This window comes from Thermobia domestica, chromosome 13 (genome assembly GCF_964235325.1).
Source record: "Thermobia domestica chromosome 13, izTheDome1.hap1.1, whole genome shotgun sequence".
NCBI lineage: Eukaryota > Metazoa > Arthropoda > Insecta > Zygentoma > Lepismatidae > Thermobia > Thermobia domestica.
In genome coordinates this window covers 215,012,999-215,037,866 of record NC_137466.1, presented here as the reverse complement: position 1 = coordinate 215,037,866, position 24,868 = coordinate 215,012,999, and the positions used below count along the sequence as shown (strand labels likewise).

General features: G+C 39.2%; 1 protein-coding gene across 3 annotated transcripts in view; it reads left to right on the top strand.

The window, feature by feature from the left end:
* The first annotated feature begins 1,537 nt into the window (after positions 1–1,537).
* Positions 1,538–24,868, top strand: part of rngo (DNA damage inducible 1 homolog rngo) — a 58,170-nt gene continuing 34,839 nt past the window's right edge. Inside the window, exons 1-2 of one of the 3 annotated variants that reach the window (XR_014128125.1) lie at positions 1,538–1,977; positions 15,680–15,865. Coding sequence is in view for 2 of the 3 variants with exons in the window: in XM_081737339.1 (XP_081593465.1) it covers positions 1,725–1,977; positions 15,680–15,865 (439 nt within the window). In the remaining variant the exon portion in view is untranslated. The remainder of the gene's footprint in view (positions 1,978–15,679; positions 15,866–24,868) is intronic. The other 2 variants (XM_081737339.1, XM_081737340.1) reach the window with 2 other exon arrangements.

Below are 24,868 nucleotides of genomic sequence, written 5' to 3'. Positions count from 1 at the left end.
ACGTCCGAATGAGATATACCTACATATAGATACAGATATATATATATATATATATATATATATATATATATATATATATATATATATATATATATATATATATATATATATATATATATATATATATATATATATATAAATCATTGCATACAGACAATCAGTTATTGGTTAATTTTATAATGAACAACCTAATAATATTTGAAATAAACTGCCACTGCAAATTAGGACACAATGTCTTGACATTCACTAAACTCTTGAATCGAGTAAAATGGATTCGTTACTAACCAATCATATAACTTTTTCTTATAGACTATAAATATGTATGCGCAAATGTTGTTAAATTGGTGAGACATGTATCTTCTAGCATTTACCCAATCTAATTGGTTTAGAACATTTATAAATTTAATATGTTTATAATATCAGTAATAGAGTCAAGTTGAACAAATCCACTTACATATAAATTTAAACTGTTACTTTATAATTTTCTCACACATATTTAATTGATATAACATGTTGTAAATAAATATACATTTATGCGTACTCTCTAAATATAATAAAGGGTTAATAAAGTAACATAGTACCGTTCAGAATATACATTTTAAAGAATCCTCTGTGGACAACAGTAGTAATATGCTTTGATATAAAAATTAATTCCACTTTGAAATCACAATATAGTAATAGAATGCAATTTTCTTTCTGTTTGTACATAAATTCCCGGATAAATTCCCATTTTGGGAATCTTCCCGGCAATATTCCCAGGGAATATTCCCGAAAAATATCTTCCCGGGAATTTACCCATCACTACCCCTGACATAGACCAAATAAGTCACCTTTTAGCAAGGCGTCTAGCGAATCGACAGTGTGCGTTGCTCGTTATGGCCTTCCTACAAGGTGTCATATTGCCCAATGTTCGCAGTTTAGGGGTGTGTTTACTCTCTTCATCCCCCACGTTGGCCGATATGTCCTACTTTCGATTCCTTTATTCATTGCAGGAGTTTCAAGCAAATCGGAGTGACACTTGTAAAACCTCACTAGTTAGATTATCTTGACTTCTTGTATTTTCCTTCTTAATAAATTTGTTCTTATTACTAAAACTAAATAGTTACCGGTATTTTATATTAATTAGGCACATTGTAAGTAATTCTCCATTTTCTTTTTACTTTGAATACCTACAATTTTATTTTAGTCTCAATATTATGGCTTAATAATAATTACTTCTTGCCTTAAAAAAAAATAATAATAAAAAGACCGACAATTTGATTGCAAGACAAAGCATGAAGTCGATTTGAACATACAAAATAAAAGCAATCGAAGGACAAGGAACTTTTAAGTATTGGTAAATCATATGATATTTTTGGCATACGAAGAAAGAAAATGTTGCTTATTCCGTCCTATAGAAACTTTCTTTGTCTCCTATTCCTGTGTGTCTTCTGTTTGTCCTTGTTATTTTTAAAAATTTATTTTCAGAAGTCTTGACAGATGAACTTCAACCAAGTGTATGCGAGTGTAACTTTTCATTTGTTAAAAACTGTCGCAAGACACTGCGCTGCGCAGTAGCGTCATCTTTCCGGAAGATCTGTAAACTCACAAAATGTTGTGTAATGTGGAATAAATTTTAAGTGTACTTGTGACAAATATATTTTTATTCAGCCTCTAACTACAATAGTGAACTTTACATCGAATCTTCAGGCTTAATTCTCCGTCGTCAGGTTCAGTATTTTAAAATGAAGATTACAGTAACAACTTTAAGCGATGAAATATTTACTCTGGATGTGAGTGAGGACTTGGAATTGGAGAATTTTAAAGCATTTTGTGAAGTAGAATCTGGTTTTCCCGGACCGGAGATTGTTATTGTTTTCAATGGGAGGCCGCTAATGGACGATAAAAAATCACTGAAGGAACTGGGTATAAGGGATGGAGATGTGGTGATCATGCAACACATGCTGTCAGGTGCTCAAAGTCAACAAAGTTTGGCAGGTACGCTACATTCTATGTACTAATACTTGTATTTACTTCTCCGTAAACACTAATACCACTCTTAACCATAAAATATAGTAAGAAATATGCATGACATTTATTTATAAAAAAAGGAGTTCTAAATACTAATAAAATAAAGGCCACTGTAAAATCAGCCTTGTACGTGAAGTCGACGGGTAATCTTGGGCCGGCCCAAGATAAGACACTATTTACCAATTCGTATTTTAGTATACGTTACCTACAATTACTCCTGTTTCATTTCCGGCGTTTCTTTTTTATGTTAATCACAAATATTTATCATTTTCATGCTTCCTGTTCTCTTTCCTGCATCCATATGTATCTATAAGGTATTACAGCGCAAAATTAGTACCCTCCAACTATTAAATGTTAAGACTACGCACTACACAAAATTTACTAAAACAGTGAATCCTTGTGGTATTACATAAATAAACTAGGGGGTTTCTGGGTGGTGCCCTCTATCAAACATGTACTTAGGATACTAATACTTCCTCCCTGCGGGCTATCCCATTCTAGGGGGCCAATACTTATGTTTATGAAAAACGCATTTCTTTTAGCACAAGTACTGAATGTGAAGCTCCCATTACTAGTTCCAGATTGACATCACGAGGGCTAAGTGTAAATATGGTGGACGTATGCCATAAAAACTACTGCTTATAACAAGAACCTACTTCCGCTAGGTGTCCGCTAAAAAGCACGAATGCTGTCAAACCGAGTCAGGACAAAAACGCAGCAGGCAAGGACATGTGACCATAGATAGGCGCGTCATCGACGTGGGTATACGCATAAACGAACCTAGTAGAATAAAACGCTTGATGTGGCATAAAATACTGTGGTGTGTGTTGCACGGCTTTGCGACAAATGTATGATAACTTTTCACACTCCTTGACATAGTACTTCACTTCATCATGTCTTTCTTATGTAGTAAAGAGCACATTTTCCATTTCGTATTTCTATCTTAGTACACATGTACCTAGCACACACTAGAGCACCCAGCCTGCTTCCTGACCAGATAACCCACCAGCACGGTAAGTCCAAGACTGGGCTCGATTCTCAGTCCAGCTTAACTGCTGTATCGCTGGACCAATTTTAGAAGGTGCTGCTCTTGATGTTTTAAGCGTCACTATATGTGGAGCCGGAAGGGACTATTTGGCGGAGAGATACGCTTGTTATGATTTATGGAAAAGGCAGTGTGGAAATGGTGCGTAAATGGCAAGATTGTGCCATATCGTGTTCCAAGTTTATCAAGTTATACAAAAATAAGGAGTGTCAGTTTCTGAGATTGTGTGAAAGACATGGTTTACTATACAGGCGAACAGTTTATTGTAAGTGTGGAATCGAATTTAAACTACACAAAAGAAGAGGAACGTCTAAGCAAATAATCTAATCTACCTAATTTAGTACATTTTGATACTTTTTGCGTGGGATTTAGTATCTCCCCCAAAGCTATGCAGCACATAAGTCATGCATTTTATGAAGTTTTTCCACTTTCCTCGTTTATGTATATACACACCGCCGCTGACGCGCCTGCTTCCTACGAACGCACCCTCTGGCTACCGCTCGGTCCCCCTGCTACGCTCCTGCCTGTCTCGGTTAGATAACGTTCGTGTTTTTTTTTAGTGGCCACGTAGCACAAGTTGGTTCGTGTTTTATGCGCTAGTTTTTATGTCATACGTCCACATTGTATTATGGAATGATGGGCACTACCAAGTGGGCCAGGGTCACAACAGAATATTTTAGAGGGGAAACTTTTTTTTTTTTCGATTTTCGTGTGGTCCGGCGGTGCAGCAGTAATGCCTTCGGCCCAGTCAGACATTCTTTACTTTTGTTTTCCTATTTTTTTTTTAAACATGCCATACAGTGCATTTATAAAATACTGACCTGTAGTGAGACGTCAGAGAACATAAACAAGACTACGTTTTGGTGTGAACGTATGTTTTTAAGGGTCTTCACTACAGGAAAATAAACTACCGCTAATTTAGAGTTTTTCTGTAATATCTTAAAGACAAGTAAAAGTATAGGAAAAGCAGAAACGTAGTGAACTAGACAATGCGATTTTGCATGTGATACCTGTACCACAATTCACCTATCTGTTTTTGGTATGCCGCTAGTTACAGAACCCGCAAAAAGTGCTAAATCTATCTACAGTTGCAAATCGAAAGCAGGTAGATGAGTTGTGATAACGGTATCACATCAAAATCGTATTTCACTACGTTTCTGGTTTTCGATTATGTTTATTTGTTTTGAAAATTTTGCAGAAAAACTCTAAAATTAGCGGTAGTTTAATTTCGCTGTAGTGAAGACTGTTAATGGCACGAGTGGAGTAGGAAATGATTAATTACAGTACTCCGGTTCATCCAACTTTTTTGTTACCCGGCCTGTCCTTCCGCCACATTAGCCTGAATTGTCGTAAATCTACTGGTATTATAAACATGTGTGAATTCATATTTTCAAGTAATTAGTCAATAAAGCTTGTTGTGTTCGTTTACATTTATTATGAACATTGTGCATTTTTTTCGTACGGTTACAAGTGTTTTCATGTATCAGATAGTGCTAGAACACATGGGATGTTTGCGACTTTATCGTAACCACACATTTGACGCTCATGATTCGTGAAAAGGAGCACTTCAGTTATTTCCTTGTATTCTCATCAAATATTTTGCAACAACTTAGGGCTGTGTTTAATACTTGCACAATTAAGTATTCGTTATAAAATACAAAAAACTGTAATAGCATTTAGTATCTCCCCGAAGTCCACACACAAGATAAAAATTAAATGAAATTTTTGAGTTTTACGTCCCACGATTATGCCGGATAAGCTAAAAGAGACGGTGATGATGAGCAATGAATCAAATGGTACAATGAAGAAAGTGGGAGGAAACAAGAACCCCGAGGAAACCCACGCGCACATCGTTTGTCCACCACAAAGTTCACTTGGCGGAAGCAAGGTTTCAACGCGGGACCCCATGCACCAAAGGTGAACGCTCTACCACTGAGCCACCGCTGCCCTCACACACAAGATAAGCGTTTTATGCCATATACTATGAGCGCTATCATGGTTATGTGTATACTTACCGTCGATGACGGGCCTGCTCCCAAAGTATGTACACCACGCTACCGCTCAAGCCCCCTGCTACGCTCTTGTTCTAATTCTGTCACATAACATTCGTGCTCTTTAGTGGCCACCTAGCACAAGTTGCTTAATGTCTTTTACACAATAGTTCTTATCGCGTATATACATTGAAGGCGTCCTGAAGTGAATCTGCACAGAGGAATACAAGTCCATTCTTCCAATGACGGAGCGGGAATTGAACCAGAGTCACTACCAAGCAGGGTTGGCTGGTTTAAACCAAAAAACAAAAAAAAATGTTCGTAAAAGGGTAAGTGTTTGTAAAATCTTGATGAACACACATTTGTGGGTTATCACGTTTCACTCCCGTATATTATTCGTATTATATTCAGACCTAAATTCCCCATTCATAACTCAAAAAGAATATACGGTACTACAAAAGCAACTTTTTTTTTTATAAGTTTATAAATGTTTATTTTGTGATTTTTTGTAGTTGTCATTATTGTTATGTAATTGCAATCGAAGAAAAATTTTAAATATTGTTTCGTTTCAATGTTTACTATTGATAAAATACATCGAAAATGCCGTACTTTTTGTGTGTGTGGGGGGAGTCATACACACCCTACGAGAGGCATTTAGTGAAATAAGTATCTTTGGTATCTATTTATGTATAAATGAGTCTGAGTCAAAGTGGACTCAAATAATTCGTATTTTTATTCACTTTTCTTATTGATATGCAGATTAAGTCGGTGTATTTCTTTAATTTGAACCAATAAAAGTCGTTGTTAACTAACTTGAACTAAATTAGTTCTTCTGTACTCCGTAGTACTTTGAAATTGTTCATATGTAATTCTGTGTAATGGTTTCACTTGTGCAACTGTTTATCTTTTTGTCCTTCTGAAATGACTCTTGACAGTTATATTAAGAAGCATGTAAAGATCAGTACAACGTATTTTTTTTATCAGGATTCGTTCATGAGTGAGTCGGCAGACGTATCGCATTTGTGGCCAATTAGTCCTGGTTCCGAGTTCAAATGGAGGACAATTTCTCTCGGATGTAACTCGAGAAGCGGTTTTTATTCCGCTTTAAGCTTATGTGACCCCTTCCAGCATAACCCGGTTTTTGCATAATAACATCAAGGCAAAACAAACTTATTTCTGTCCACATATGATATGAATATATAAAGGAAATTATTTAAACCATAAAAACCTGGTTTAAACCAAAAAAAACTGGTTTAAACCAAAAAAACCTGGTTTAAACCCAAAAAACCGTTTTTTTTTGTTTTTTTTTTTAAAATAAAAACCATGGTTTTTGCCAACCCTGCTACCAAGGAATTCGGGGGAGAAACTAACTAATACCCAGAACTTGTTTACGTCTGTTACGTGTATGGCATGCTATGCTTCTATACCACAGTGGCTGAATGGTAGAGCTGTTATCTCTGATGCGTAGGGTCTCTGGTTCGATCCCTGGACAAGTAAATGTTGGTGGACAACATCGTGTACGTGAGTTTTCACGAGTACTCCTGTTTCCTTCCACATAGTCACTCCACCACTTTTTCCAACATTATTCACTTGCTGTAATCATCGTATCTCTTAGCCTTAAGGGCTATAATCGTGGAACGTTAAACTGATTTTTTTTTTAACCAATGTAGCATCTGCAGTTGAAGATAGAGAGTTAGTGCTCGTTTTCTTATTACTGCGCCACTTAGTTTCAGTTAATTTTGCTGACGAGACTTACCAATACATTCTGCTTGAGTGTTGAAACAATTAATACTGCTTGTAAATTGAGGAAACAGAACTCTTGCGTAACATACTATATACAAGGAAACTAACTTAGGCCTCTTATCAACTCCCCATTCCCCCCATGTTGTTTTTTTTTTTTTTTTTTTTTTTTTTTTGTTTCTTGTAGTTTCACTAAATGAAATCATTTTGCACTGTACCCTTCTGTTTAAATTCTTATTTTGTATATGGTTATATATCTTTCAAGGGTAAGAACGTTGGAGCGTAATCAAGTACGGTAGTTACTTTTGAATTAATTTTTGATTTTAGTCATACTCGAACAACCTGATAGGACAATGTTTAAATCGATGATAAGCAAAATTTGTATATTTTCTTTCTCGCTGTGGGGCCGCAGTGGCTCAGTGCTAGCGCCTTCGCCTCTCGTGCATGCGATCCCGAATTCAAACCCTGCCCCCTTCAAGTGAACTTTGGGGTGGACAAACATCGGGTGTGTGGGTTTCCTCGGGGTTCTCCCTTTTCCTCCCACTTTCTTCATTTCATTTCATTTCTCATCATTACCATCTCCTTTAGCGTAGCCAACATAGCCGTGGGACGTAAACCTCAAAGATTTAATTTAATTTCATTTTTCTACTGTATATACAAAATAATTGTATGGTTGATGTGAATAAAGTAATATTAGGCGTTCGTAATATAACATAGTAGGCGTTCGTATAGTTGAACATAAAACACAGTTCTGTGTAACCATACAACAGAAAATAGACATGTTTGCAGAAGTAATGTAGTATATAGATTTCAAGGATTACCAGACTAGGAGTAAATTTCGTTAGTAGCCTTAAGTTTTTGAGAATTCACATCCGAAACTATACTCACACTTGAGTAATTTCGTATTTGGAAAAGAGAAACTATGCGACTGGTGCCCAGTGGTGGAACAGTCCGGGTGAAAATTGACCAACCAGATGGCGTTTGATCAGCTGAGTAATATGTGGCCAGCACTTGCTCAAACCGTCATTGTTTCTAAATTTTTCAACAGGATTCATTGTCTTGTAGCACTCCAGTTACCTCTTATCAAAGTCAACGCCAGAGTCTATACTCCGGAAGGAATCAGAGTCGGAACAACGTGCGTCAAAGGCTATAATCGGTGGCAGCACATGATTTTGTCATAGGATGTTGTTTTTAGATAAATGTCAGTGTGAAGTAATAATAAGCAACCAAGGACTAATTTCAGCTGCCGGAGTTATAAATGAACACATCATATCTACCGTGTAATATGTGTTACCCATAGTAAATGTAAGCTAGATAACTATTACGGAAATTAACAAACGAAAGCGATACGGTAAGTCTGAATACCCGGTTTGATTTCGGTCTAGTCATGCATTTTTTCACTCTACAGTGTTTCAAAGCAATACCGACAACGTTTGGGAGGTAATTCCTGACACTAAAATAAGACAAAAAGTATAGACCAACCTGGGTGTATAAATGCTTCCTTTCGGAGTTATAGACTGCCGAAAACCTGAAAAGATGAACTTTAAGAGGCTCCATAGCTCCAAAACTATGGGACTTACCGTAATTGGGTCGAGCCCTATCCAAATATCCATGTCTCAGAATCCTTCAGTACTTCCTCAACAATTTTTATGGTGGTAGTTGGTGAGTACTTCAAATTATATACCTGTAGTAAAACTCCCTCTATAAAAATGGTTACGTGAGTACGTTAGGATTCTGAAACAAGGATATTTGGATAGAGCACATGCTAGTTCCTGGGCGGTCTTGACCTGACTACGGTAGGTCCCATACTTGTGGAGCTATGGACCTTTAAACTTCGTTTTTTAATGTTTTTGGCAGCTTATAACTCTGAAAAGAAGGATTTGTGCACCCAGGTTGGTGTACACTTTTTGTCTTCTCTTGGTGTCAGGACTCACCTCCAACACGTTGACGGTCATTACATTTACACATGTAGAGGAGTTGGGATGTTTTAATCCAGTTATTTTCTACATTTATCGTGTAATTCTCCATATATTTTATGGGAATTGGATTTCCTACTTAATAACACATGTGACGTGATGTCTTATTTCGCTTTCATGTAATTCATATAAGCTTTCTAGCAACGATTCAGGGCCATTTCCGGTGTGTCTGTGGATATAAGAGGAACACATATTTGTTCTGGTTGGTTGCCTGCATCTTTTATGTACTACCGGAAGGGCTGGATATCGTAAATGTAAACAATTGTTCATCTCTTAATGTAACTTTCTTGCTGGATATTGTGCCACGCTAGTATTCAGTTCGGTACATCACTTCATTTTACTGTATCCTATAGTTATTCAAATACTAATAATAGATGTAAAAATGAAATGAAATCAAGTTTTACGTCCCACGGTTATGCCGGCTAAGCTAAAGGAGATGGTGATGATGATTAATGAAATGGTGGTATGAAGAAAGTGGGAGGAAACGGGAGAACCTCGATAAGACCCACGCACACGATGTTTGTACCCCACAAAGTTCAGTTGGCGCGAGCTGGGATCGAACCAGAGACTCCATGCTCCAGAGATGAACGCTCTACAACTGAGCCACCGCAGCGTCTCCTCCCTAATAATAAATGGACCGACTGTTGGGATAACTTCATCAAGTTCGTACTTGTTTGGTATTCAGAGAATAGCTTAAATGAAGTGAAATATTTGGTTTTACGTTCCACGATTATGCTCTGTATGATAAAGGAGACGATGATTATGCTATAGTTGGTGGAACTATTTCAGTACCCTGCCTTCCTCAGTTGTAGTGCAAATGTCATATTGTCTTTCCTTGGTCTCATAGTTACATGAAATACCATCTTGATCGAATTCAAGGCAATTCCTTGTCAACTTGTTCCACAGACATAGAAAGAAATTGTCAAGTGGAATGCTTACATAAGCTGGATAACACTATGCCAATAAGTGTTTAATGTTCAGAACTTCTTTTTCTCTTACTAAATAAATAGTGCAAAGTTTGGTCAGTACCATGTGCCGACATGCAAAGCTTCGTCAGTATAGCTGAAGCAGTGGCGGTTCTAGAGTTCTACAACAGAGAAATTGCATTGGCAGTTGCGGTGAAACTGGTTTTCTTTTCACCATCGCAAAATCATACCCTGGCTTTGGGACCTCCAGTCGAGCATTAATATTGCAGGAAAAGATTGCCATTGTATAATTATATACCTATGAGAGGTGTTCAAATGTATACGTACGAAACGACATTGTGGGTATAATCGAAGTCTGTATTCAAAAGTAGGGCCGCAGTGGCTCAGTGGTAGAGCGTTCACCTCTGGCATGGCGTCCTTGGTTCGATCGCAGCTCTCGCCAAGTGAACTTTGTGGTGGATAAACACTGTGTACGTCGTTTTCTCGGGGTTCTCCCGTTTCCTCCCTTTCTTCATTCCACCATTTCATTCATTCTCATCATCACAGTCTCTTTTAGCCTAGCCGGCACAACCGTGGGACGTAAAACAAAAGATTTCGTTTCATTTTTGTGTTCAAAAGTAATCACCAGAGGCCTGTACACAACTACCCCACTGTTTCACGAGCCGAAGGATTCCCTGTTTCCGGAATTCCTGTGGCTTGGCCAGCAGCTAGTCCCCACTATGTCCTTCAGTTAGTCCTCCGGGTTGAAGCGCTTCCCTTTAATATTTTTTTTAAGCGGACCAAACACTTGGAAGTCCCAGGGCGTCAGCTCCGGGCTGTAGGGTAGATGCTTAAGCTGCACCCACTTGAACTTGTCCAGTACACTTTGTGTGACCTGGGAGATGTGTGAACGATCGTTGTTGTGGAGAAGAATCCCTCCTTGAATGGCCTAGGACGTTTGTTCTTGATAAATTTACGTAGGATACGGAGTGTCACAGTACACGTCATTTTAATGGATTTCCGTGCTCCAGGAATTCGATGAGAATCGAACGTCAATAAAGACAGTGATCATCATCACCTTTCCTTTTGATGGCACTGTTTTGTCCTTTTTAGGGGGAGGTGACGATGCATGTTTGCATTACATGATGTCTCGCTTTGTCTTGGGCTTGAAGTTATGGCACCAGCGATAATCCATTCCAGGAATGCGAGTCTTCATGATACCAGAGCAGGTGTTGCAGTGTTAGCCCAATACCATAGCCCAGTGTTCTCTTTGTGGTTCGCTGAGCATCTTCGGAACCCACTGCGGCTTCACATTGCGGTAACCGAAACTGCCTTGCAGAATTGTTCACGCTGTTCGAACGCTGGTCCTCCATCATCACTGCCAACATTGATACTGTGACACGCCGATCACTTCTCACCAGATCGTTCACGTTGTCGATGAGTTCGGCCGTGTTTTACTGTGTCTGCCTGACTGACCTGGTCTCGGGTTATCACTCAAACTCTTCCGGTCTTGGGCACTCCAGTTTCTCACTGACTTAACGGACACACAGTTTCCTTCGTATAGGGCCACCATTCGGTGAAGAATATCGGCAGGTTCAGTAAGAAATCTTATAACACCTCTCTGCTTCTCACTAGTCGAATTTTTCACAGAGCTCCCTCGTAGCTAAGCGGTTAGCGTACGCGCCTTTGGCGTGGGAGACCCGGGTTCGATTCCCGGCGGGAGCTCATGTGGTTCAGATTCCACGTTAATCAGTAGGTCCACGTCTCATATAGCCTCGCTGCTGAAAGGGACGCTAAACTAAAATCAACTCAACTCGAATTTTTCAGTGGCGATTTTCTCACACGCACTGCCATGTCAGTTGGATTTGATTTGTGCGACGTTTCGTTTCTTTGCATTTAAACACCCCTTGTATTATATACATGTCTTACATACAGAATTATTTAATTTTACATGCTTTAATCTGCACAAAGAATTCAAGTTATTCAAAAAGTGAAAGTAAAAAAAAAAAAGTTAAAAAAGAAACAAGTAATGTTGCCAGACTATTCAATCTATTTCTTCAATTGAAATTTCTAAATTGATTCTGTAAATGAAATGAAATTTCTTGTTGTAGTTGTCACATGGCATTGTCCTTTAGGCCAAAGGAGACGGATGAATAAAAGTGAATTATGAAATAATTAGTGGAATGACAATGTAGGGAGAGAAGTTGAAACCTGAAGAGAACCTACGAATACGATGTTATCCACAACAAACTTGCTTGGGGAGGGATCAAACAAGAGACCTCTCGCACTAGAGATGATTACTCTACCACTGAGCACCGTGCCCCCTTTTCAATCTTTCTGTTACATCCCTATTAACACACATGCTTAACCCTAGAAAGTCAATGCTCGCATCTGCTACGTGAAGAACCAACGGGGGTGGGGGTCAAATTTGCCCGTGCTGGTTTTCAATACCTTTCAGAGTATATTTCTTCAATTTGAGTAAACGTGTTGAACTGAATTTCAAAGAAATTTTTCAAGGAACTGTACTTTTTATTTATTTTTTTTTTAAAAAAAAGCCTAAATACAGTGCGTAAAATTGCTTATATATTATACCAAATTTCTTATAATACTATCCAGAAACCCAGTATTATAACTAACACTCGACAAGGTCTATGAAAGCCTAAATGTTTATATGAAGAAGAAAAGTATGATTTTAAAAATATAGATATAAAAAAAATGAAAGGAATTTTCGGAAAACCAAAGGTGGGTAGCATGTCTGACCAAAGGGGGTCAAATCGGCACACGCAACATGAATTATTATTTCTTAAAAAAAAAAAAAAAAAAAAAAAAAAAGTATATTCCAGTTGCAAAAAAAAATTCGAAAATGAACCTTTCATCAAAAGGGACAATAACAAAAAGAAATAGAATCCTGAATAAATATTAATCCATATAAACTACATAAGAAAGAACTCGCTGACAAAAGTTGACGCCATTTGGTCTTTTCTAGGGTTAAGACTATAATTTGAAACAGATACAAAAACTAAGTAGTATAATAGTGAAAAGCTAACTAGCTTCATTTATCGTATGTTTCTTTTAAAATACAGACACTATAATATTTACATGATCCATTGAAACAAGTATGCATCCAATTTCGGTAGTTTCTAATTCAAATGAGGGGCCGCGGTGGCTCAGTTTTATAGCGTTCACCTCTGGTGCGTGGATTTTCTTGGCTCGTACCAAGTGGACTTTATAGTAGACAAACACCGTATGCGCAGGTTTTCTCAGATTTCTTCCGTTCTCTTCATTCTACCATTTCATTCATTCTCATCATCACCGTCTCCTTTAGCTTACACAGCATAAACGTTGGACGTAAAGCATTCGACCATTTATTTCCAGCACCAAGACGGACTGTTTAACGTAGACTCTGAACCACACATGTTCCTATCGGAAATCGAACTCTGGTCTCCCATGCCGAAGACGCGTTTGCAGACACATACGCACGAGGAAGCTTCGAAATATGCAAGTAGTTTCACAAGTCTGCCGAGAATCGAATTTATTAGCCCACCTGTAAGTGATGTAAGCCTTGAACCTACCCTAATTGATTTGACAATTGACTATTCTTTTCTTATTGTTATTTTATAATTTTGAATAACAAGAGTAGCACTTAACATATTTGTCTATGACTTTGCATATTTGCTTGAATAGTAATGTTTCAGTGGTAATTCAATTTAAAATGTAGATAAAGAATATTCATTCGTTCCCTAAATACTTGTTTTTAAAAAATGTAAACATACATCAGGTGTTATTAAATTCCGAAATTGTAATGTACACTAAGAAAACGTTATTTTTTTTCCTTCATACACACAATGATTCGAAATTCTACTGTGGATTTTTCTCGTCTTTGATATAATATGAGTCATTCTTTTGTGTATGTGCAAGACGTAAAACAAATTCATCCTAATCCGTTCGGGTTAATTTCCTTCAGCACAGCCACAAAGCTTAGGCTCCGTTCTATTTCCTCTTCTTCTTCAGTCCTGTCTTCCAACCGAAACGGATTATTTCTTTCAGTCATGAAAATTAAGTGATTACATTATACGTAAGGGCAGGCTTTTAAAGGACTGTCTTGTGAGGCAATCGATTGCTAGAAAGAGCCAAGCTAGAACATATGAACAGAGAGTAATATCAAGTATCGTGACTTACACTATGTTGCTAAATCTCTCATAGAGGTCAGTCGGGATTGCAAATTTCATATTAAAATAACCAAATTTTTCTTCGGACGTTTTTTTAATCATATAAAGAATGAATGTCCATATTTTTCTTCGTATTAATTGAGAAGGCACTTATCATTGTAAGTACATTATAAGAGCCGCCTCTGTACTGAAATATGCCTTAGTGAAACAAATGCTTCCGTTAGACAGCTTTCTGACCACTACTCCTTAATGAAGTAATCGATTATAATTATGTCGCTTAAATATCACCATTATCCTTATTAACTTGTAACATTTAGTAAGTGTATTTCAAACTCGCATTATTTTGTTTAAGAAGAAACTGCTGCTAATGAAAAAATATTGGTTTTTCGGCCACTATTCCTCAAGAACAAGAGCGATTTTATTGTACAATTCATTTAGACGATGGCCTCTGTCACTATTCCCAGATAGGTAATTTTACCCGACACAATATTAGAGAAATCGATGTTCTAATAGATGGAAGGTTTTTCCGATCACTATTCTACAGGGATATGACCGATCATATTCATCTACCTTCTAAACTGTACAAGTGGTCAGTGTATCTCACTGCTTCCAAAAAACGCGTTGATCGTTTAGCTCAATTATTGATTTAGCTTTACACAGTAAAAAATGGTTGTTAATTCAACTCAATTTTAACACAGGGCAGTGGTTCCAGCGTGACTACCACTATGCGGTGTTAGTTCAACACATATCCCGCATGTTGGCGTTTAACAGAGGGGGTGTGTTACGTGTTTAACACACAACCGGTGTTGAGCCATGCCGTAAGCGTTAATGAACCACAAAATGACTCCCCAAAATATGTTAAATCGCCTATATGCGTAACTATGCAGAGTCTAAAAAAACACTTTAAACAAGTAAAAAAAAATGTACTGCAGTGGCGTGGGGCACGAATCACCAACCTTTCAATTACTAGTCGCGTGCTCTTCCGACTTAGCCACGGAGGCGATGAAGAAAACGTCGCTTGTAGAGGGATAAATTGTTGAGGTCTTTTGAATTTGGCTAATCAGAGCGCTCCTTTAAGCCGCGTATATTCGACGATAACCGTTCGGGATAAGATAAAATATGCTGGCCATGTAGACCTAATTTTGTAACAAAATGACGACTGTCTATTTACTTTATTTTATAGTTCTTCCATATTCACTTTCAAATGATCGGCGCCAGTTGCCATGTAATAAAGTTGATGCATTTGTTGCTTCTAGTACACAATCGCTTAGAAAAAGAAGTAATAAATGCATCAAATGTGGGAGATGAATTTAGAACACTTAAATGGCACGTGACTAGCACATCTTGTGCTGTTAGGGTTTCTTCAGAAACATTATGTAAAACAATTGAAAACACATCGCGCGGATTGCATTTTGAGATTTTTCGTACCGGTATACTTGGATTTGTTTAAGTATTTCTTTCTACTGTGTTTGTCGGTAGCTTCAATTCATAAGCCTTTATAATTAGATGCCCAACATATTTGGCAATCACGCAGAAAACAACACCGAAGATTCTACACTTGTGTTAATTTAACACACAGGCTGTGTGTCATTTGAACTACTAGCATTTGACACAGAACTCCACTGGAGAGTGAGTTGTTCTAACCACTTGTTTTTGTTTTATTTTAACACAATCGTGTTAACACATAGGCATGTCGTTGAAATAACACAACGATTTTTTACAGTGTACTAAGTGTGTGTGTAAGATAAGAATATCTTCAGTGTTCTCGATACCGTTTATTTGTTGATGTAATTGCATTGCATTTCATTTATTTTAAAAGTTATTTTTTTCTTCTTGTTTTCAGGTATCCCCCAGTTGGATTTCAGTGGGATAGAAGTTCCTCAACGCCAGACACCAGTGGTAGGTTCTCAACAACGTGAAGATGACCCCGCATTTATTAGAAATATGTTTATGGCAAATCCAGACCAGCTAGCGTTGTTAAAACAAAATAATCCTCGTTTAGCAGATGCATTGCTCAGTGGTGATCTTGGTAAGGCCTTTGTTGTTGTTATTATTACTATTAATATATATATGGCTTAAGGAATTAGAAGGTTCATGGTCACAGAATTAGAACTTCATGGTTCTGTCCTGCGAGATCATTGAATTATTATCCCCGATCAGTACCCTGATTTTAATGTGTTCTTTACGGACGGTTCTAAGGATGGGGATTCTGTAGGCTGTGCCTTTGTCACCGACGAGGGCAGCTCAGAATTCCATTTGCATCGCCTGTGTTCCGTGTTCACTGCTGAATTAACTGCACTTAAGCTTGCCTTGGACCATGCTCTCACACTTTCATTACGTCGTGTGCTTGTTTGCACCGATTCTCGTAGCGTGGTTCTGAGTCTACAGAATGTCTTCAGTATGAACTCTCTCGTGCAGGACATTCTCGTGAGATACCATCAATTGCAGCAACAGGATTGTGTCGTCGTTGTCTGCTGGGTGCCGAGTCATGTCGGCATCCGGGGAAACGAACTTGCTGACACAGCTGCCAAGCACGCCGCCTTGGCCGGAGTTGCACTGGAGCATACTATTCCCTGCTGGGATCTTTGTCGACATTTTTCCAGCTTGATGCACTCTCACTGGCAAGCGGATTTGGACCAGGCAAATGGGAATAAACTTCACGCAACTAAGCCGATCCTAGGAACGTGGCATACATCTTCTTCCTCTTGTCGTCGGGATGAAGTGCTCCTGGCGCGTCTGCGTATCGAACACTCTCATCTGACGCATAGTTATTTGTTGCGTGGCTTAGACCGTCCTTATTGTGAGGAATGTATAGTCCCGCTGAGTATTCAGCACATTCTTGTTGAATGTCCTGAATACTCAGATCTCAGAGAACGTTACGGACTGCCTTGTCTCCTTACCCGTGCTTTGGGGGATGATAGTGTTGTTGTTGGCCGGGTGCTTGCGTTCGTTCGTGATATTGGCGTTGCTCACGTTTTCTGAGTTGTTTTAGTCTGTTGTCATTGTTTTATTGCTGCTATATTTTATATTGTCTCACATGTTTTAAGTTTTTTTTGTCTATTGTTATTGTTATTTCTTTTATTTTCCCCTTTAGCGTTTGTTTCCCTTTATTATTCATTTAGCAGCACATTCGTTCCATTAACTGTATTCTTTTTAGCCTGTAATTCTTTATAATTTTGCAGTCCTGTGCAACGTGGTTAATCGTGACGGGGACATATAGCCTCGTTGCTGACGTCACCATTAACCCCCATATCTATCTATCTGAATCTTTACCCACCGCCGACGATTGTGTCATGTATCATGCTCCAATCTTCTTATCCCTCCAAAGTTCCTTGTCCCAAAGTGTTCCCAAATATTAGAATTTCGTACTGTCAGTGTATACTCGTATCCAAGCGACGGGGGCATTGTGCTTCAGTGGAAAAGCGCTTTCCTCTGGTGCGTAGGGACCCTGGTTCGATCCCCAACCAACTAAGTGTGGTGGACAACATCGTGTCCGTAGGTTTTCTCGGTGTATTTCCGTTTCCTCCCACTTTCTCATTCCACCAGTTCTTCCATCATCATTCACTTGCGTTACTCATCGTCTCCTTTAGCCTTGGGTTCCATCCCAGCCCCCGCCAAGTGAACTTTGTGGTGGACAAACACCGTGTGCATGGGTTTTCTCGGGGTTCTTCCGTTTCCTCCCACTTTCTTGATTCCACCATTTCATTCATTTCTCTCGCTAACGCTCTCGCCTTCGGTGCGAGCGGTCCCGGGTTCGATTCCCGGTGGGGTCACTCGGTCGAAAAAGTGTAACAGCTTTTTCAGGCCAGCCACCCTGAATGAGGTTTTCCTGGGTTTTCCTCATTCACACCAGGCAAATGCCGGGATGGTACCTAACTTATAGGTCCCAGGCCGCTTCCTTCCTTCCCCAATCCTTTCTTCCTTCCCTTTCCCCGGATTGTGTGCTCGCCGAGGGACGTCATCCCTCAAATCGTGAAGGGCTAAATGGCCTTAGATGCCGAAAGCCCAGAAATCCAAAAAATCCTAAATCCTTCATTCATTTCTCATAATCATCGTCTCCTTTAGACTAACCGGCATAACCGTGGGACGTAAAACTCTAAAGATTTCATTTCATTTTCTCCTTTAGCCTAAATGTCATAATTATGGAACGTTGAACTGAAAAACTTTATTTGAAAAATATTTCATATCCAAGCGAGTGATTCACCGTTCTTAAGATACCTTGACTTGATTTCTCTTGTCGGATCTTGGGGAGGTCACAATTAAATTTTAACGGTTCAGGCTAAGGGAAAAACACTTTACCTAATTTAGTAAATCCTCTGATTTCCCTGAAGACTGCTACTGTTCAGTGGCAGTTCAGTGTTGTGTAATTAAATTTCCTGTCTGTCCTCTGCACACAAGCGACCAATTTTTCACTTACACACAATACGACAGGTGGTATAATTATTATTCTTGTATCTCGATATGTGTAAACAATAATTGAACATGGGGGCGCGGTGGCTCAGTGGTAGAGCGTTCACCTCCGGTGCTTGGGGTCCCTGGTTCGATCCCAGCTCGCGCCGTGTGGACTTTGTGGTGGACAAACACCGTGCTCGTGGGTTTTCTCGGGGTTCTCCCGTTTCCTCCCACTTTCTTCATTTCACTCATTTCTCATTATCACCGTCTCCTTTAGTCTAACCGGCATAAGCGTGGGACGTTAAACTTAAAGATTTCATTTCATTTAAAGATTTCAATAATTGAACACAAACAAACAATTTGCTGAGCAAAACAATATATTAACATAAAAAAGATACATACGTGTTACGGTTTCGCCAACTAACACTTTGGCTTCATCTGATACAGGAGAAATGTACATTCTTATATACAAACAAGAGCTGAGACATCTTGCTTCTGATTGCCTCCTGGCAGCAGCCAATCCCCTTCAAGTATTCAGATTTGAATATTTCCACACCGAGGCTTTCTATCTGTTATCAATAGCACACACAAAAATGACGATCTTAGCACAACTAATCTAAACTAACAATTAATTAACATAAATAATTATATAAATATACAGATGGTGATCAGAAAAATGGAAACACCTGAACGAAATTGCAACTTACCACATTAATATGGTGTCGCGCCACCTTTCGCCTTCAGAACAGCCTTGATGCGCCGTGGGATGGAGGCATAGAGGTCGTGAATGGTAGCAAGTGGAATTTTACACCATTCCTCGTGCAGGGCATCGGCCAGTTCTGTGAGAGAGGATGGACGTGGAAATCGTCGCCGAAGTCGTGTTTCCAAGACGGACCACAGATGTTCAATTATGTTGAGATCTGGGGATTGGGCAGGCCAGGGGAGGTGTTGAACTTCATCCCGATGTTCCTCAAACCACGCTGCAACAACGCCAGCTGTGTGAATGTGTGCATTATCATCCTGGAAGATGGCGTCATTGTCCGGGAACAACATCCGGACCATAGGATGCAAGTGGTCTCCTAAAATTGCGACATAATCGTTGGCAGTGATTCGTCCGCTAAGTGTGACCACAGGACCCAATGAAAACCATGATATGGCGGCCCACAGCATCACCGAGCCGCCGCCATGTTTCGCAGTTGGACGGAGACACTGCAGATCATAAGCTTCTTTGGGCGTTCTCCACACATGAACACTGCCCGTGGTTGGGAATAGGGTGAAGGATGACTCATCCGACCATATCACACGTTTCCAGTCCTCAACAGTCCAAGTTGCATGGTCGCGGCACCATTTGCGGCGTGCGAAAGCGTTATAATCCCTGATGAGCGGTTTGGCCCGTGCAACACGATCCCGTAAGTTCATGTCATGTAATTCGCGGCGGACTGTGATTGTCGAAACAGAGTGGGGGAGGTGCTGATTGAGTTCCTCCGTCACTTGCTCCGCAGTGGCACGACGGTTCTGCGTGACAATGCGCTTTAATACCCGGCGTGACCTGTCACTCATGATTTTCTTCCGCCCACTGTTCCGCTTCCCCGGCGTAGTTTTCCCGTGTGTTGTGTAGGCCGTCATCACCTTCGACACTGTCCCACGCGACACACCTAACACAGTAGCCACTGCCGTCACACTCACTCCATATAACCGCGCACCAACAATTTGCCCTCTTTGAAAATCTGAGAGGTCTCCCATTTTACACTACCTCCGTCTGCTGCAGCCACTGGACACTGCTGTTCCACTGCGCCTGACGTAGTACGGAGACCGACCTAACACACCACCACCAGCGGTCCGGCGCTGCGGGCTCCACGAAACCACTGCCAACCCATACATCTGACGTGTTGCCAACTACAGGTGTTTCCATTTTTCTGATCACCATCTGTATAAACATATATATACAGTATGGCACTAAATTCGTTGTACAAAAGCAGAGGAGTGATTCCTTAGAGTAAAACAAACAAAAAAGTTCCAATAAACATAGGGCGAAAACCGCATCGTTTACGCGTTATAGGCTGCCAAAAACATGAAAAAATGAATTTTAAAGGTCCATAGCTCCAAAACTATGGGATCTACTATAGTCGGGTCAAGACTTCACTTAGGAACTAGTATGTGCTATATCCAAAAATACATGTTTTAGAATCCTAAGGTACTCACGCAACAATTTTTGTGGAGGTAGTTGGAGAATACTTTATATCATAGGCCCGTAGTCAAACTCTCTCTAAAAATTGTTGTGGAGGCACCTCAGGATTTATGTTTATGTTTATTGGAACTTTTTTTTGTTTGTTTTATTCTCAGGAATCACTCCTCTGCTTTTGTACAACGAATTTAGCGCCATACTGTATATATATATAAACAGATAAACATATAATTCACTTAAAAATGTATACACGTACACATATCTCACATGTACATAATACTCAGATCTCAGAAAACGTTACAGACTGCCTTCTCTTCGTACCCGTGCCTTAGGGGGGGGGGGCACTGATATACTTGAGTTCATTTGTGCTTGTGGGGTTGCTCACATTCTCTGAGCTCTTTTAGTTTGTCGTTACTGTTTTATTGCTGCTAAATTTTTATATTTGTTTCACCTTTGTTTTTCTATGTATTGTTATTGTTATATATTTTATCTTATTTATACTTGTATTCTCTACTTTTGCTTTTCTTATCATTTAGTAGCGCATTTGTTGATTGAACTCTATTCGTTTTAGCTTTTTCTTCTTTCAATTTTAGTTCTGAGCAACCACATTCATCGTGGGACGGGGACATATAGTTTCCCCCGTTAATTCCCCATTCATTCAAGGTGGTTCAGTCATTTTCGTTCATCCATGATGCTCCCCGCAGCGGGTGACCAATCGCAGCAAAAATGGACGATATTCTGGCAAAAGTCGAACAAGACCGGCATGTAAGCAGTCATGGCACCACCAATGACTAAACAATGTTAAACCATTTGGAGCAAGCGACATGATCAGAATCAAGAATATTTATTCAATCAAATTCGTATCTATGCATCCACTGAAACGAAATCTATCACTTTACCGTCTTACAATTATGCTCTTTACCCTAAAGGAGACGATGAATAAGGCAAGTGAATGATGATGGAAGAATTGGTGGAATGAGAAAGGGGGAGTACCCCGTGAAAACCCACGGACACGATGTTGTCCACCACAAGATTGCTTGGCCGGAGATCGGTCCAAGAACCCTACCCCTTTACCACAAAGCCACCGTGTCCCTCACAAAAACGTAATGGACTCACCCATTTCTGAAGCGGTTGATCACGACTGATGAAAAGTGGAGTCTTATATGATAACAATGTGCGAACTGTAGCAAAGCTCACACTGATGCCCAAAATAGTTACGCATCTCGGAATTCTTGCCGCGGAGCGGAAGGATAAACTCGGGATTTGTACTGTCGACATTTAGCGTGAATGCACCTCGTAAGTCAAATGAATTGTCCAGAACTGGTTAACAGCAAGGGTGACGTTTGGCACGCTGACAACGCCAATCCGCATACATTTTTAACGACCGGTCGGAAATTAAGATAACTTGGTTGGGAGGTTTTAATGCATATCTACCTTATAGCCCAGACCTAGCACCAACACTCATTTTTATTGGTCTCGGCAGAACTCCCTGAATTGTGTTACATTAGTTTGAAAAGATACCTGTGAAAACTATCTGTCACTTTTTTTTAAAAAAAAATCCAAAGCCACAAAAGTTCAATGGTGATGGGATTATGGTGTTTCCAGGTAAATGGAAGAAGGTCATCGAACGTTATGGTGTATATGGGTCCCGTAATGATATTTTCAAATAACAAAAAGTGTATTCTTAATTTTGACCTTCAAAGGCTCAACACTTGTTTGACAACCTGATATATGCTGATTTGTATATCAATTTTATATACAGTGTTTATACTGGTATTATTCAGTAGAGGGATTTTGTAGAAAACTCATTGCATAATAACTTTTCTGTATATTTTTATGCGTATCAAATACCAGATCCTTACCTGTTTACTATCGCATCGGATACTAATTTAGATGGAATTGAAACTGTTCACACGAAGTTAAGTCTTTGTAATATTCAGTATGAGTTACCATTGTTGAGCTCTTATCATTTACAAAGAAAACAGAGAAGAAAGATTTGTCCGTTGGAAACAGACTCGATAAAGCTAAAAAAGTATAGTAGAGCGCTTACATACGGTGGGTAGGATTCTTGATTCGATTCCCGGCCAAGTAAGCTTGTGGTGGACAACATCGTGTCCGTGGGTTTTCTCGGGAGTACACCGGGGGCCGCGGTGGCTCAGTGGTAGAGCATTCACCTCTGGTGCTTGGGGTCCCGGGTTCGATCCCAGGTCCCGCCAAGTGAACTTTGTGGTTGACAAACACCGTGTGCGTGGGTTTTCTCGGCGTTCTCCCTTTTCCTCCCACTTTCTTCATTCCACCATTTCATTCATTACTCATCATCACCGTCTCCTTTAGCCTAACCGGCATAACCGTGAGACGTAAAACTCAAAAATTTCATTTCATTTTTTCTCGGAGTACACCCGTTTTCTCCTATTTCCACATTCTACCAGTTCGTTCATCATCATATATTTGCCTTAATTACCGTCTCCCTTAGCCTAAAGCAGGGTTCCTCAATCTGGGGGTTGCGAAAGGATTTCATGGGGGTCGCGAAGATAAGTGGAAGAGATAAATATCATTAGAATCTAATAGTGGAAAATATTTGTAAATATTACAGTATTTTGGATTTTGTTCTGATAGGCATATTTTTATTTTTATGTATACCGTTAAGAAGAACAAAAAAATAGGTCTACTAAACATTTTCAACAGGCGCAGAGTAGTTTAGAAATCAATTTACCAAATGCAACAAGACCTTTATATTGAAATACAATTAAAATTGACAGCTAATGAGATACCCGAGCATGGTGTGATTTCACTAGTATAGCATTATCTGGTTCAATCTTCGTGACACACATTATCAAGTAATTTAAAATACTCAATAACTATCCATTTTTTTAAACTAGAATTAGTAATCACTTTATTTTTTTTTAATAATATAACTCAAAATTTTAAAATTTTTAAACGGATTTGAAACAATACGATGGATCGGATTTGATATATGTAGTATGAATGAACTGACCAAATTTGGTTTTGATCCATTCGCTTTTAGGGAAATTACTGTGTCCACTATGTACACTCATGTCCAAAATGATTGTCGCATATCTATAACTGTCTTCTTGTAAGAATATAATTCGATAATGGTTTTGCAGGGTACTTTTAATACTGATGCTGTGTGTGTAATCGGGAAATGTATATTTGTGATAAATTTCATAAGAAAAGAATTATAAATGCGAAAATTAGAGTGAGTAAAACAAAATGTTGCTAAATGGACAAGAAAGTTTTATTTTCGTTTCATTGTTCTTATTTACTGCTCTTTTGACATGAAATTTTCCACATACATATCTTTGCCGATTATACACATACTAACATTATAAGAAATACCGGGCGAATTCGTTATCAAATTATATTCCTACGACAACATATTTATTGACATGAAACAATAATTTTGGACATGAGTGTACAAGAAATGGATTCTAGTCTTATTGAAATAAATGAATATCGTGAGATCTCCGCAATAGGTATGTTAAGGTCGCCTTCACACTGGATCTTGTGAGCCGCTCATGTGAACCTGTAGTGTGAAGGCATTGAACCGCTCAAGAGATCGTGATACCTAGAGTCAGAAGGAGCTGCAACTTAATCTTGGCAATAAACTGCAAGAAGAAAGGAAGAGAAGATATAGAACAATGTAGATGCCTTTTATAAATCGATCAAGACTGGAAGAATGTTTATTTTATAATATAACGAACTTTTTATTTTGCCTGAGTTCGGTTTTATTTTGTACTAGCTGAATATACCCGTTCTTCGCATGGGGGCTGTATTTGGAAGTAAACGCCTGTGGGAGTATCACCATTCATTTCAGTGACCGCAAAAACTATGTATTTGACACTAATATCGGTCATTTTGGGCTATTTTTAAATGTCTTGGTATCTTCCCCGCCGACCCCCGGCCCGCATACAATGGTAGCTGAATTTCCAAGTCATTGCTAATTGAAGTGTCACCATTGATCTCAGCGACCACGAAAACTATGAGTTCGACACTAATATCGGTTATTTTCTACTACTTTCACTTGTCCCGGTAAACGCCCTTCTGAGACCCTCCCTGGTTCGAATTTTGACAAGAACGCTTCGCCTTGGTCTGGGGCGTGGACCAAAGTATCCGTGACCAAAATTTGGTAACTCTTGGTCAACTTGTCTGGTACCCAGGCCGGTCCCAGTAAACGCCCCCCTGGGACCCACTGGTTCGAAATTTAAAAAAAAAAAAAAAAAAAAAAAAAGCTTCGTCTTGATCTGGGGCCTGGACCAAGGTATCCGTGACCAAAATTTGGTAACTCTCGGTCCACTCGTCTGGTCTCCAGGCCGCACACAGACACAGACAGACAGACAAACAAACTCTTTATTTTATTTTGTATGACTGTTACGTAGTACGATAAGTATAGATTGTTTGCATATCATTTAAATGCACTATATTTCAGAAAATACT